This window comes from Saccostrea cucullata, unplaced genomic scaffold, assembly GCF_032062105.1.
Source record: "Saccostrea cucullata isolate Sc308-1 unplaced genomic scaffold, CSIRO_AGI_Scuc_v1 ctg3141, whole genome shotgun sequence".
In the NCBI taxonomy this organism is placed as follows: domain Eukaryota; kingdom Metazoa; phylum Mollusca; class Bivalvia; order Ostreida; family Ostreidae; genus Saccostrea; species Saccostrea cuccullata.
In genome coordinates this window covers 55,486-70,280 of record NW_026921677.1, presented here as the reverse complement: position 1 = coordinate 70,280, position 14,795 = coordinate 55,486, and the positions used below count along the sequence as shown (strand labels likewise).

Here is a 14,795-nt window from a genome sequence, read left to right as displayed (position 1 = left end):
TGAACACTCAGCGATGTGTCTTCTTAGTAACCTGGAACTTGTATTTGCATTATATTTTTTGAAATAAATATCTTCATCAATGAATAATCTTATTGAGCAAATTATAGTAGAATTTTAATTTAAATATTTACATTTACAAATATTTTTTCCTTCCTATTCATTGCATGTGAAAGAACACTTCAATTAATTTCCCCTGTGCATGGATGAGCGTTTTCACCATTTTGACGTCATAAGGACACACTTAACGTCAAAACTATAGATCTAGTACTGTTTTGATTAAAAAATAATCGTTGATTGGAATAACAATGCGTTGCTTCATGATATATGTTGGAGTGAAACATCTATATATGTTCATTTCCTTGTGATTTTTTAAAATTTCAATTCATTTCTCAAGTATATTCCCATAAGCATCTTGATGAGTTTATATATTTTTTATGTACAAATCCTCAGTCCCTCTCTGGACTGAAGTGTGTTGTTTTTTTTCTAATACAATGCACAAAACATTTTACAACAATAATTTACACTATATATGCGACGATGATTTAATGTTTTTATAGTCGATGTCACTGCTGAGAGTGCTCAAGATTATAGGAAAAAACAAAATCCTCTGCAATTGTTTTTTTTTTTATAAAAATATGTTTTCTTGGCATATGTGGTTTTCACCTTATCACGTATATCAAACGCGCTTTTGTTCATCAATTAAGAAATAAGATATCATTTTTAAAGTTTCATTTGGATATGACATGAAGTCGGTCGCGTGATCAAATTCTATAACGCCCAAAGGGCGTTATAGAAGATTTGATCACGTACCGACTTCATGTCATATCCAAATGAAACTTTAAAAATGATATCTTATTTCTTATATTTATATTTTACTTTTTTCCTATAACAATGAAAAATAAGCACTATTTGGAATTGAAATGCGACATAACGCACATGAACGTCATCATATGACGTCAAAGTTAAGACTTTCCAATCGTCTCCTGCATGTCATTGAAAATTTAAAGTCAAAATAATTTATATTGTCATATAAGCAAATGTAAATTTCATTTATACACGTCATTTCAATCACGCCGTCTGAATCCCTATTTGGAAAAAGTAATCTAACGTAGATGAAGAGCGTAAAAAATATCTTAAATAAAATTCTAATTTGAAAATGAGGACATAAACCTCAAGATATAGATTAGATTTATTTTTAATGTAATATATTTCAATGTGATCAGATACACATATAGCTATATTTGTCAAATCGTCAGTAAAATATGTATGTAGACAAAAAAAGTCAACGTTTACCAAAACTCTCAGTCTATCGTTACAACCTTTAATATCTTATTCTTAAACTTCTTTAAAAAAAACAAACCCTTTTGTCATGAGCGAAAACATATCACGCTTTTTAAACATTATTTTTTTTATCACCACATGACTCCATCACGTGACGCCGTGCAATCGCGTCCTTAAAAGCCGAATAAAAACATAGCTTTCTGAGTTGTAGACGTGAACTACCAAAGAAAGTAAGTATTTGTTTTCTTATTTTTGCATTCATTTTTTCTCTATAAAGACTTTGATGTTTTGAACAATAATGTTTCCTTTGTATATACTATAGTAATTCTAATTTCGACAATATTTTAAGAATCTGTCTTAGAACGTAAAAACATTATTCTTAATATACATATTTAAAGAACATTTCTATTAAGTATTGAAAACATCAAAACACCGCGCAAACGGTTACGGATAAATTTTCCATCCATTGCCAAGGTTGTTTTTCATTCTGTTTTGGGGGTTGTGTGACAATTAATCCAAATACATGTTAACGCTTCTTTGATTTTTGATAACCATAATGACAATTGTTTTGTTTAGTTGTTAAAGGTTGATATTATATACTTGTCATTAAAATGGAATATATTTTAGAAATGAATTTAATTTTTGAAGATTCATGAGGTTTTGAACTACGACACTTCACTCCGGCATATTTCATGAAGCGCGTTATGCCTGCGTGAAGCGTCGTAGTTCATGAATCTTCAAAAATTACATTCATCTCTTTTATCCCATGTTTACCCCTTTATCCCGTGGATATGACCCATTGGATAAATTTTTCATATCCCACACTTAAGTGCAGTTATGACCTCACAATGGTATTGCGTTAGCGTGAAGAAATAAAATAAAGTGGAGTGCTATATAAAACAGTGTATAACATCGGTTGTGAAGCATTAAACATGGGATAAAAAGAATCTCCCATGATTTGTAGTTGGATATGATTTTTATCCAACAAGTTGTGTGTTTTATCCCCTCGTCAAGGCTCGGGGATAAAAATCACACAACTCGTTGGATAAAAATTATATCCAACTATAAATCATGGGAGATCCTATATATATTTACATTATTTTTTCAATGACTTTCCATAAATTTACACCGTTCAATTGTTAAAACAAAGCAGTGTGCACTATATTTTTTGACTTTTTGACGTCAAGAGCGGTATTATGACGTAACAATGGAGATATTCATGTTTATCCGTGGTACATATTTAATGTAGTTCATGAGAAAATACCCCCGGTATACTGAATTTTATTTTCAAAAGAATCATATGGGAAAATTATTGGAATGAAAAAATGTTATTTGTTGTAAATAACTTTAAATAATTTTAAACCATGATCCTTATCTAATTTATGTAATGGTCTGAAGATCTCAAGATTTCAATGATTGATTTCAATATATACTGAGGACATATCGGATCACAGGAAAAACAATTAAAAAAAAAAAAAAATTGAAAATGGTTTTCTTTACAAACAAAACAGATTTGCAAATTCATAAGCATGTCCAAGCTGTGTGCCCAAGAAAGATTATCAGATTGAAGGTCGACTGACGTTCCTTTGTTGTCCGCTAACATAAGTCTTTTTAAAAAATATTTTTTGCTCTTTAGACTTTAACACAATGAATAGGCGCATTTTTTTTATAGGAAAAAAATAACTTTCCATTTCCGCTTACACCACTGAATGGAAAACAATTTTATGTTTTCCCCAGTCATCAGAGCATCCTTCCTTCTTCGCCCTTGACCCCATCTCTGGATTTTGTTTTCCAGGGGTTTGTTTTTATTTCCCCGTCAAAAATATGTATGCCGCAGAAATATGGCTGAAATATTGCCGACATGGAGTACAAAAACAATAAGCAATCTTATATATGTATTGTTTATTTTTTTTTTTAGGTCGATCACTGTTTTTTATCTTCATATTACACTAAAACAATCAATTGATCGTTCATAAAATTAGAATGTTTTTTCTACTTTAGTTGTACTTTCCTCCAGTCTCTTGATTTTGAAATCTGTCAATTGGATAATTTATGTGTAATTAGGGTAGATGGGTGGACGGGAAAAGGGGGATGTTGGGTGCGAGGTTAAATCTCCATTTAGAAATGTTTTCTTTACAAAATATACAACATACATCATTACAGTGTGTTCAATATGTACATGTACAATGAAATTTACATTCATTGATTTAACAGCTGTTTAGTGTTTAATTCCCTACTACTTATAAATATTACATCATATATAAAAACTTTTTCATTGCCCCAGCTTAATTAAACCAAATTAAAGAAGGATTTCACTCTTCTTCAAACTCCTATTTTCACATTTCACGTGTTCTACTTGGAAGCGAATTCTTAGTCCATCTGACTCGATCTCTAAGAAGACTTGGAATTTGACATAGCTTCCTTCTTGACTTCTTTGTATTTAATTTTAAAGAAAAGTCAAAATAACCCGTGCACATTCGATAGTCATTCGCTGTATTCATGGTATTCAGCAAATGCAACATATGGCATATGACCTACTTTAAACAAACTGATTTAAATCTTGTCAATGTTGAAATCATGCATTGTTGAATTCTGAAGAAGCATTATCACATCTTCTAAGGAAGCTGAATTGTATAATCTAAGCACTTATGAGCTTTGTATAAAAATATCAATAAAATACATATTTTGTAAAAAGGAACTCGATCCAGACGTCATGCTTACAAATAGTGTTTGTTTTTACCTCCTTTCACTGTTGGAACAAGAGAGTTATTCAAAGGGAGATAATATTTTTATGAAATGCCAGTTTTTTTTAATATTTCAAATGCATTTTATTTTTTAAAATAAAAAACACATATCCAAAAAAAAAAAATAATAATAAATAAATAATCAAGTATGTTTGCCTTCAAAATGTTGTTAATATTTTACAAACCTATCTTGGGATTTTTCATAAAAAGGCACTGAAATTATGGTCATTTAGCCTTTTGATTAAGGATTTAAAAGGCGAGGAAATTAAATTTCTTTAAGATATAAAAAAGGGTGTTAATGATAAAGCAAAATATTTTTTTTATCTTTGATTCACATCTTGTTTCCACATATTAATGCAATTAATCCAACCAGAGTGCATTATTTATTTTGATTTTTGATGTCAAATTAGGAGAAAACTGGCCATTTCAAACATGGGGGTAGCCACAAAATGCGTTAGGGGGTCATAACCTGGAGAATAGGTCGCATCCCAAATTTTTAAATATACCTAATTAATCTTATGCACATTTATGATTTTTTTTATATATATGTTTTATTTTATTAAAATCTGTGATATTCGCCTGAACTGCAACCGAGGTCCTTACAGAAAATGAATTATTATTTTTTAAATATATGCTTGTTCCAATAGACCTCGATGCATTCCTCATTATCTAATTACTGATCAGGTAATTATATTTTTGAAAAATTGACCTGGGAAATCCTTTACTACTACAAACTTCTTTGAATTAGTTTCAGAATAAATTAATACAGGATGAAAATTTAAGGTTAGAAAATGTCCTAATATGGGTCGGATATATGAAATAAGTTTTAAATCGCTTTATACATATACGGTTGCGAAATCGAACTTTCATACAAATATCGTTATAAACTTTGGGATTCATAACATTGTTCCAGCCATTTTTCAAAAGATTTGGGCATACCAATTTCCTAATCTATTCCTCCTTTGTTTATCAGACATGGATGAAACGACTATTTATAAAATGGAAAAGCAACAGAACAATTATAAAGATATTTATATTTATATATATCCTAAACATTTTTTTTCCGCAGAGGTGGAGTTCAAAACTAGACTGAAGATAATTTTATCATGGCAATGAGTCCAGAAGAAGGGGTTAGGAGGCTCACGTCTATCCTAACGAAAATCCACGGACTTCTTGAAATGAAAGAGTATGATGAAGGTCTGAGAGATGAGCTGTCAAAGAAAATTCCGAATTACATGGATATTCTGGAAAATAGGAAAAAAGATATTATTAAGAAGGATAGCAGCATAGTTATAACAGGTGCTTATATTTTATATACATGGTGTTTACTACAAAATTGTATATGTGTTATGCTCCGTTCAAATAGTGTAGCTTATCCTTCAGTCACCTTAATTAATTTAATAATAAAAATCATTACACCTTTAGCAAGACAATTGGTACATTGCTAAGTCATGGCTGACGGTAAGATTTTGCACTCTCAAGAAGTACTCTATAATAACAATTGTGTGTTCAGGTCCTACACTAGTTTGATGATTATCTCTCCAATGGTTCTTGAGAAGAATGTTTGCAAACAATCAGAACAATGAATTTTTTTTTTCAACATCAGAAAAACACTTGAAGGTATTAAAAAGGTATACATCTTTATCTAAAATTCATACATGAAGAAGGTTCGATTAGCCAATGTGAAAACTTGGATTAGGTATAGTCAGGCAGGTAGCAAGGGAGGAGAGGCAGAGGGCTGACTTTACTCCTAATCACTATCTATAGAAAATGTCGTTTGTATTAGAATGGTAAAGGTAACAAAGGTGGCAATTTTCCCCTTTAAAGTCAAACATTTGTTAAACATCAATATAATGTTATTTCTTTTGGAATCCGCGTATAAATAATTATTTAAAGAACATTCTAGATTCCTGTTCTTCATTCTGCAGGAGAAACAAGTGCTGGAAAAACAACATTGATAAATAGTCTGGTTGGGGAAAAGATATTTGTAGCTAGCAATGTAGCAGCTACAGGAAAAATATGTAGAATCCGTAATTCAGAAACATTAGCTTGCAAGTACTACACAAAACAAGATGAAATGAAAAAAGAAGAAAACGCAGAAGATCTAAAGGAGTTGAAGAAAATGATAAAAAGAGGCACAGACGTCGAGTCAATGACTGAGGAGGACAGAAAGGAAATCTACTTTGTCGATGTTTTGCTACCATTTCAAATACTAGAGGTAAGCATTCAACTTAAAATCGATATCACATATTTTCATATAAATCATGTTTGTTTTCAAAAATAGAAACAACATATGGAATATAAAAACTTAAGATTTTTCTAAAATATAAACACTTACATTTATGATCCTGAATTCTCTAAAGCGTATATTAAATTGGTCGTTTCGCCCTGTTTGTTAATTATTCATTAATAACATTAACACACCCAAAACAGGGTAGTGTAATCATTGTAGATACGCCAGGAATTGGAGAAAGTAAAGAACTTGACAAAATCCTGTTGGGTTTTTTACCTGATGCAGTCTCATTTATTTTTGTCGTCAATGCCAGGAATGCCGGAGGGGTTCAGGAAGGAAGGGTGAGTCTTCTTTTCAAATTTCAAAGCTGTCAGTTATACATCATCTCAGACACTTTTTAAAAGTTTTTAATATGTTTGCATTCTTTTAAATAGAATGCTACATTTGAATATTAAAGAACTAAAGAATTTATATGTGGGATCGCTTGAGAGGGAAGAAAGACTTTGGTCGTTTAAAATGTCGACATAAATTCAATAAGTGTAAAAAAAAACATTAATCATGTATATTCCAGGGCAAAGACTGATTATTTAGATCTTCTACAATTAGTTCCTAGAAATTAGTCTCAGTCTACAAAATTACAACATTGATCCAAACATAGCTTTAAATCATGTTCAGTTTTTTGCAAGTCTTATATATTTTTGCAGTTAAAAGACATTCTTAAGTCCATTCTTGATAACCGTGACAAAATGCCTTGCTTTAATTGTAAAGAAGTGCTATTTGTCACAAATCAATGGGATATTGTGGAAGAAGATATTGATGATGATGATGAGGATGAAACAGAGGGCGGGAAGGAGAAAACATGGAGAATAATCAACGAAAAGCTGACAATGTGCTGGCCTGAGATTGATGAGAAAAACATTTTCAGAGTCTCCCTCAAGCAGGTACAAGCCTTCCAAATTTAAAACATGTTTTTCATTTACGAGGACTAACATAATATTGAAAAAAAATGCATGAATGGTAAACTTATTTGACTTATACATATTTAAAAGAAATTTATGTGAACATTCGATATAAAGTTTCTTCGCTTTTTTATGCTAGGGAATTCTAATGAATGTTGAAGACGATTTAACATTATAGAGATACAACTTATTTATACATATTTTTTTTATTTTAATCTGGTCTTTTTTAAGGTAATTAACAAGACAGAAAACGAATATACAAGTGAATATACTCGATTTCGAGAAATCCTTGACAAAAATATTCGAAGGAATGTACACCATCGATTTAGAAATCATTTCAGGTACGGTAAATGTTTTATTTCCTTTCATATTTCAATGTTAAGCATTATTTGCGCTTTTCAAGGTAACAAGACACTAATAATTTTTGATCAATTATTATGCAAAGACACGAAACATATATCTCTTTTAGAGAAGAAATTCTAAACGTGGTAAAGATATAGAGAGAAAAATAAAATCAAATATAAATGTATAGGGATGTCTGGAGTCAATTTAGATACTGGTATTTTAGAGGACTTAACAAAAAAGGGAACTTTCCGTGAGCATGCTTATCAACACATTAGTCCTAATTGGCTTTCAAGAAAGTTTATTGAGTGGTTAACTTGGTGTTACATGTATAAGGACTAAAAGAGAAACGCCTTTAGGAAGATACTCCAAAGATCTAAGGAGGAATAACCTTATGAATTGATAAACAGAGAGAAAGCTTTAAAAGCCTTTTTGTGTATAAGTCGTTGACACTCGTGTGAATTAACAATAATAATAATGTAACATTATATTTTCACCTCTTCTCACATTGGTCCTACTAATCAGGTCATAATTGTATATACGGTACAAAGGACACCTTAGTGAAAGAACCGAAAAAGCATTCCAGTTTGAAAAGTCTACTAAACAGTTTATTTATTTCGTTTTATCAGTTTTTTGGAGGACTTCATGAAACATGCTGAATTAGGATGCCTTGGTCGTTTGGAATTTCTTTCAAAGAGCGAAGAAGACAAACAAAAGGAAATAGAAAATGCCACGGCTAAAACGGATGCCCTTGAGACTGATTGTAAAAAGGTTAGTATGGCTTAATTGTTAATGTTTTGTTTTTAAATTTTATGTAAAATTTTAGTAAAATTGTTAGAATGTGGCCCATAAATATGTTTTTAACTTAATTTAGAAACATAGTGGAGTATGGAAGCGCTGGACAGACATTGATTTGCTTGTTATGACTTATTTGTTATGAATTATTCGTTTTGACTTATTTGTAATAATTTTTCGTTCCTGGTTATAATTTTAAGTGTAATTTAGCTTCGAAGATTGGAGAACGTGTACCTTGGCTAATATTTATTATCAAAATGAGATGTTTTATCATAAATTAATTATTGTGTTTGATTTATTTATTGTAGTTTAAAGAAGCTGGGTAGTCGTAGCCATTTTTAGACTATTTTGATCTCCATTGGAAAAAGAGTTCAATTTAAAGATATAATAGAATGTTAATATTTTAAAGCTAAAATTTATAATAATTTTCTTTACCAAATGATAGTTGACAGTTTAAGATATCTTATCCCAATATTTAAGTTATATCTGGTGGTAAATAAAAAATTAATTAGATGGCCCCCTAGCCTCCTTAACGTCTAATACACTGTTGATCTTATACCAATGACTACTAAATTCTTATCTGTTACTACATGTACCTCCTAAATTTTTGTTATTACTTATTTCTTATTTGTTTATTCTTATTTATTGTTTCGTGATACTTAATTAATTATTAACACTTAATTCTTATTTGTTACTTCCAGTTTGCAGACTGATTGAAAACATAACTACTATATTATCTTATTGTCATTAGTAATAGATTCAAAGGCAAAATATAACATTTTTTTCTTTTCTAAAACTTCACGTAACCTCTTTCACGTTAATGATTAAATAAACGAGCGAAAAGAAATTTATATTAAAAAAGTAACAATTAAATCATAAGAACTAAGTCAAAACAAATCAGATGTAAGTCAATGTCCCTCCAGAGTTTTCGTTGTAATATCAACTACAATTAATCAATTAAAACCATAGTTAAACTACATCTAAACATATCATTTTAGGCCAAGCTACACGTTCTACATAGCTATGCTACACTGAGTTTTTACTAGCAACAGATACATGTAATTCCTAACAATTCAGTCACAACAAACAAGTTATAAAAAAGTCATAACAAGTAAGTCAATATCCCTCCAGGGCTTCCGTAGATGAGAGTTTTTCTTCAAAGGATTTTTTTCTCGAAATTTTACATATAAAAATAATGAAATCTTGCAAAAAAATCAAGAAATTGTTCTTACAGGAAAAAAGATCTACAAATGTTGAAAAATATTAATTAGTAACGGATCGAACCTCATTTTGATATTGAAACTTTAATGTACATCCTGTTAGTCAATTTGTATAGACTCAGGATAAGGTAAATTCAATATCGGAGACAAAAATACCAAAAATATATCAACTAGCATTCCTTGGGATGGGGTTATTCAAAATGTCCCTATTGCTTAGTTCTTTTGTGTATTAGATTTATTATTTAAAGCACACGTAGATAGACAGTCAATTTTCATGTCACGTCTTTAAGACTGACATTTGAAAGGAGTGAACATTGTCTAAACAAAGGAACATATAAAACAAAAACCAATGACTTGTTTTCTTTTAAAATAAAGAATCATTTTTGAAAGAATGTATATTTTTTTATATAATGAAAACACAACTGAGTATTTTGTATGCCATTGAATAAATTGAAAAACTAGTACGATTCATAGTTTGTACATGTAGTTCGTTTTATGTTACGGTTTAAGACATACTTACTCGAACTTATAATTTGTCTTAGACATGTCCAAAAAATGTGCCTAAAACATACTTATGACCCTACTTACGTCTAAAACGTCTTAAAGAGGGACATGAGAATCTACTACTCCACGCAAAGATTGTCCATGACCTAAGGGTATGTCATGACCTTGACCTAAGGTCATTTAGGGAACTTCAAGGTCACTGGAAGAAAAATTTCATAATTCGTGTCCGGTCCACATCTTTTTTATGGATTTGATGGCAGATTCTCATTTCATGCAAAGATTGCCCATGATCTAAGTGTTATGACCTTGATCCAAGTTCATTTGGGGAAGTTCAAGGTCACTGGAAGAAAAATTTCATAATTTGTGTCCGGTCCATTTTTTTCTTATGGATAAATTTGGTAGGATCTCATTTCACACAAAGATTGCCCATGACCCAAGGGTGTATCATGACCTTGACCAAAGTCATTTGAAGAACTTTAAGGTCACTGGAAAAAAAATTCATTATTCATCTTAATACATATCTTTATTTTGGAAAAACTTACCTCTGAAAAAAAAACCCAGTGGGGTGGGGGGATGGGGGTGGGGGGTGGTATTTTGTACGTTTGGACAACTAGTTTTTTTTTTTTTTTTGATTTTTGGAGATCGATCACTGTTTGTTATCTCCATCTTTTTCAATTCAAAATAAAAAAAGATAAGAATCGAAAATCTGCCACCACGAAAACAATTAATTGGCGGCCGCCAGAAAAATTCTTTGTACCTGGCACCTACCGGCTTCCGTACAAGTCTGTAACAATAAAAAATAGAAATTTAATTTGAATAAAAATTTTTGTCGATAATTTTGCAGCTGATTTACAATATGTTTTCTTTAACAGAAAAGTAAGGAATTTCTTGAGGACTGTGATAGAAAAATAGAAGAACTTGCCTTTGAACTTTGGAGTTACCTTAATTTCCATGGAAAGGAGAAGATCTTGAACCCACCTGAATTGCCTCCAATTGAACAAATTTCATATCTTAAACTAGGTACTGAAATACCGAGGAGAATAGAGGCAGGCGTGAGAAGATGGTGCATTGGTAGTGAATGCAAAGAAATAACGGCCGATGCAGAAAGCCGTATGGAATCCTTTGTAAAAGAAATGAGCTTTCGGATCCAGGAAATCAGAGCTGGAATTATTGGAGTCCAGTTATCCGACAATTTTTATGAAGTTGCAGGGGTATCTGCTGCCTTTGGGTTAATGTCATTTTTATTTCCTATAACTTTTGTAGTAAGTGCCTTGATGTCTATCGTTTTTGTTCCTACTTTATTTGTATTTAGCTACTTCTGGGGTACAGAATGGCATACGAAAAAGGTGAATGAAATATATGATAAATGCATCGCAGAAATAAGTCGAGAAGATCTAGAGGAAAAATTTGCTGCGTCCTTTGGTAAAGAGTACAAGAAATCGATCAACAAAATTTTCGGCGAAGAAATGCCGAAAGAAATACGTGCACTACGCTTGACATTGGAAAATCTGGAATCGGAGAGACAGGTATTAAAAGATAAAGAAGCTTCCTTGAGAACCCTTAAAATGGAAATTGAAAGAATCAGACAAGAAATGACTGAAATGGGTGAAAGTCTCTCAGGAATTATCTACCAAGAGGTGTAGTGTACTGAACAGTGAAACATATCCAAAATAGAAAATTTTGTGTCTTTTTCTTATGGGTTTCCGTCCCCAGCCGGAGACCCGTCTTTTATTCTTCTGTTTTTTTTTTCACTTTTATTATCATCTCCTTTTTATATATGTAAATTGTGTAGAACTGTGTTGTTTTAAGAACCATAATAAACAACATCAAAATAGTTCAATTGCTATATTTTTGTATGCGCACTGTTTGAAATAAAAGGTTACTTCCCAATTGACCTTTGACTTGCTTTGCAAATATTTGTGTTTTGAATTTTCACAGGAAGACTTTTGATAATTTAACTTCATACATGTTCATGAATTCATGATACGATACTTTTATATTGTTCGATTCAGTACCCTGAAGATTTTATCAAAAAGATGCCCCAGTTTCTGATTGTCTATTTGGTTCTCTTGGAACTCTTTCTTGTAACAATTGCGTCCCGTTTTTGTTTTGTTTTTTGTTTTTTGTTTTTTTTTGGGGGGGGGCTTCATATGAAGCAGAATTTGTTCAAAATCCTATCCATGATACTTGTTGACTTCAACTCGAAATTTCGATATGGATGACATATTGTCAATATACAATAGTTATTTAAATTCATAATAATATTTTTTATTGCACAATCAGTAATACTGTCTTTTTATTAATTTTCAATCTGCAGTTGAAAATGATAATATGACAAAGTAATACCCTTTTGTGTTTCGGAATTTGGGAAATAGCTCGGATCGTTCACCAGTGACACCCTTTTCTGTTTCCTCTTCTTGTTTTTATTTGGATTATGGACACAGACTTGGGCAGCTTCTCGACCAAATGGATAGATCTGTCTGCTGTGGCTATATACATTAAAAGAAGGCAAGAATAAGCTAACATCCGGCTGGTTATATTCAATAATGAAAAGTCACCAGCCGTTACGCACAGCCTGCTGAACTCAAAAATCTATGATTTTCTTTTTAACCAATCGAAAATAATTTAGGAGATAATGGTTGATGAAAAATTGCATAACAAAAGATCACTTGGTCATTGCTTGTCCACTTAATCTTAAGGTCTTTGTGACGCAACTAATTAAACAAACTTGGCCAGGTAAATAATTCTAGGGACTTCATTAATCCCTTAACATAGAACTTATCAATCATGGAATACATCAAATGGATGCTATAAAGATATTTACGAGGGTTGTCTGGTAAAATCGTGGACAAAGTGTTTTTCTCGAATAATAATTGGTGCACTGAACTGAAATTTTCAGAAAATGTTTATTTATCATATTTAAGTGCATCATATTTTTTTGATAAAACATAGACAATAATAAAGAGTTCATTATGCTTGAATATGCACAGGGTATGGTTCAACGGCGAAGGGTCAATAAACCGAAGGTTTTATTAGAGAATACGAGAGTATTGATTCGAAATAAAACATTTATATAGATAAGATTGGGTTATTCCACAATTATTTCTATTTTCTTTATCAACAATTCAAAGCATTAGGTTAATTTTTGGCAGTTTCCTGAGCATTCGAAATGGGAAAGTGGTAAACACAACGAACGAAAAATGGTGACGTTTGACGACGTTACGGTGCACAGGAGATCAGTTCAGTTTGATTAAGATGGTTTAATAAGACTTTAAATTAATACAGAAGAAAAAAATTAATAAATGAATCAACAGATCTTTAGTAAAGAATTGAAATGGGAGTTTTCTTAGTGAAGTCTTTCTTGATTGAGTCCCTAGGTAGTACAAAACATACGGACAAACTGTTACAGAAAAAGACGCTCTCACTGTTGACCGTCAATTAGGATTTTTTGTATAAGTTGAATGATGGTTGGAATCTTCTCCGTAACTTCATAAATCATCAGAAGATTACACGTTTGTGCCAGATTTGTACCTCAACTGTTTATGGAGACTAAATTAGGTGCATCAATGAAATTTCTAAATTTTAGTGGGACTAATCCAACTTTATTTTTATGGCAAAGATGAAACGTTACGCTGTTTTAGACACTTTGGCGCTATCATCCGTGCGCCGTAATGCGATACAATACATAAAATAAAATCTCATAATTTGTTTATTTACGCATATATCATTTTGAAATTTGCTATAATTATTCAGAAAATATGTACAAAATAGTAGTGAAAAATTCAGAACGCAATGATAATTACTTTTACGCTAGACAACTTGTCCACGATTTTACCGGACAACCCTCGTACAACAAGATTACCCACCAAAAAGCTAGCGAAACCACTGTACATTAGAAAAACGTTTTATTTATCGAACATAGAAACCTTAGTTTTGGCATAACCGATAAAGTAAATTTACATGTGTAATAAATAACATGACACTTCAGAGTTATTAAACAAAAACTTGAATTAAATTATATAAAAAATTCTGAAAACTTTTTTTAGCCAAAAAAAAAACAATTTAATATTTATTGCAATAATTAATTTTACTACGAGGTTTGATATACTAGTAATACAAAATATAAAAAAAAAAATAAAATGTTTTGAATTATTAGAATTAATTACATATTTTAGATAATAAAAAGTATAATGAAAAACAGTAAGTTTTTCTCCATGACAATACAGAACGTGAACTTTTTGCGTTGTGTTCCTTATTAAAACATATTTACAGACAGATAAAAAAAAAGAATAAAAATGATAAAATTATACATGGCATATTATCTAAGATATATACTGTATACAGGGACATTTTCGCCCCCTTACATTTTCGCCGTTTCCGTCCTCTTTATGATTAAACAGAGCTGACTGGAGGAATTTTAAATCGAGCTAAATTTTTGCAAGTGCAAAAGGGCAAAATCGCCACGAAAATAGCCCTGTATATACTTGTAGTATGTACATATTATAAAATAAGATGAGTTAAAAAGATCTCTGTGCATTAATAAGGTAAAGAAATAAAAAAAAATTTCTACAGAACACTTGTTTAAATTATAATGCTATAAATACGCTGATTTTAAAGAAGCCAGAGAATTACAGGTACTATCAAAGAGAGCAACTGATTCCAAAATAAATACTAGTATGCAGTTATAACTTTAAAAAATAGATTATATAATATTTAG

The 14,795-nt window shown here is 30.9% G+C and overlaps 1 protein-coding gene across 1 annotated transcript; it reads left to right on the top strand.

Moving 5' to 3' along the window:
- Positions 1 to 1,432: 1,432 nt before the first annotated feature.
- On the top strand, positions 1,433 to 11,902 carry LOC134260545 (uncharacterized). Its single transcript, XM_062743096.1, has 8 exons — positions 1,433 to 1,511; positions 5,095 to 5,324; positions 5,954 to 6,243; positions 6,459 to 6,599; positions 6,963 to 7,199; positions 7,449 to 7,558; positions 8,189 to 8,330; positions 10,951 to 11,902. The coding sequence occupies exons 2-8, from the start codon at positions 5,132 to 5,134 to the stop codon at positions 11,719 to 11,721; spliced, it is 1,884 nt and encodes a 627-aa protein (XP_062599080.1). The 5' UTR covers positions 1,433 to 1,511; positions 5,095 to 5,131; the 3' UTR covers positions 11,722 to 11,902.
- The last annotated feature ends 2,893 nt before the right edge of the window (positions 11,903 to 14,795 follow it).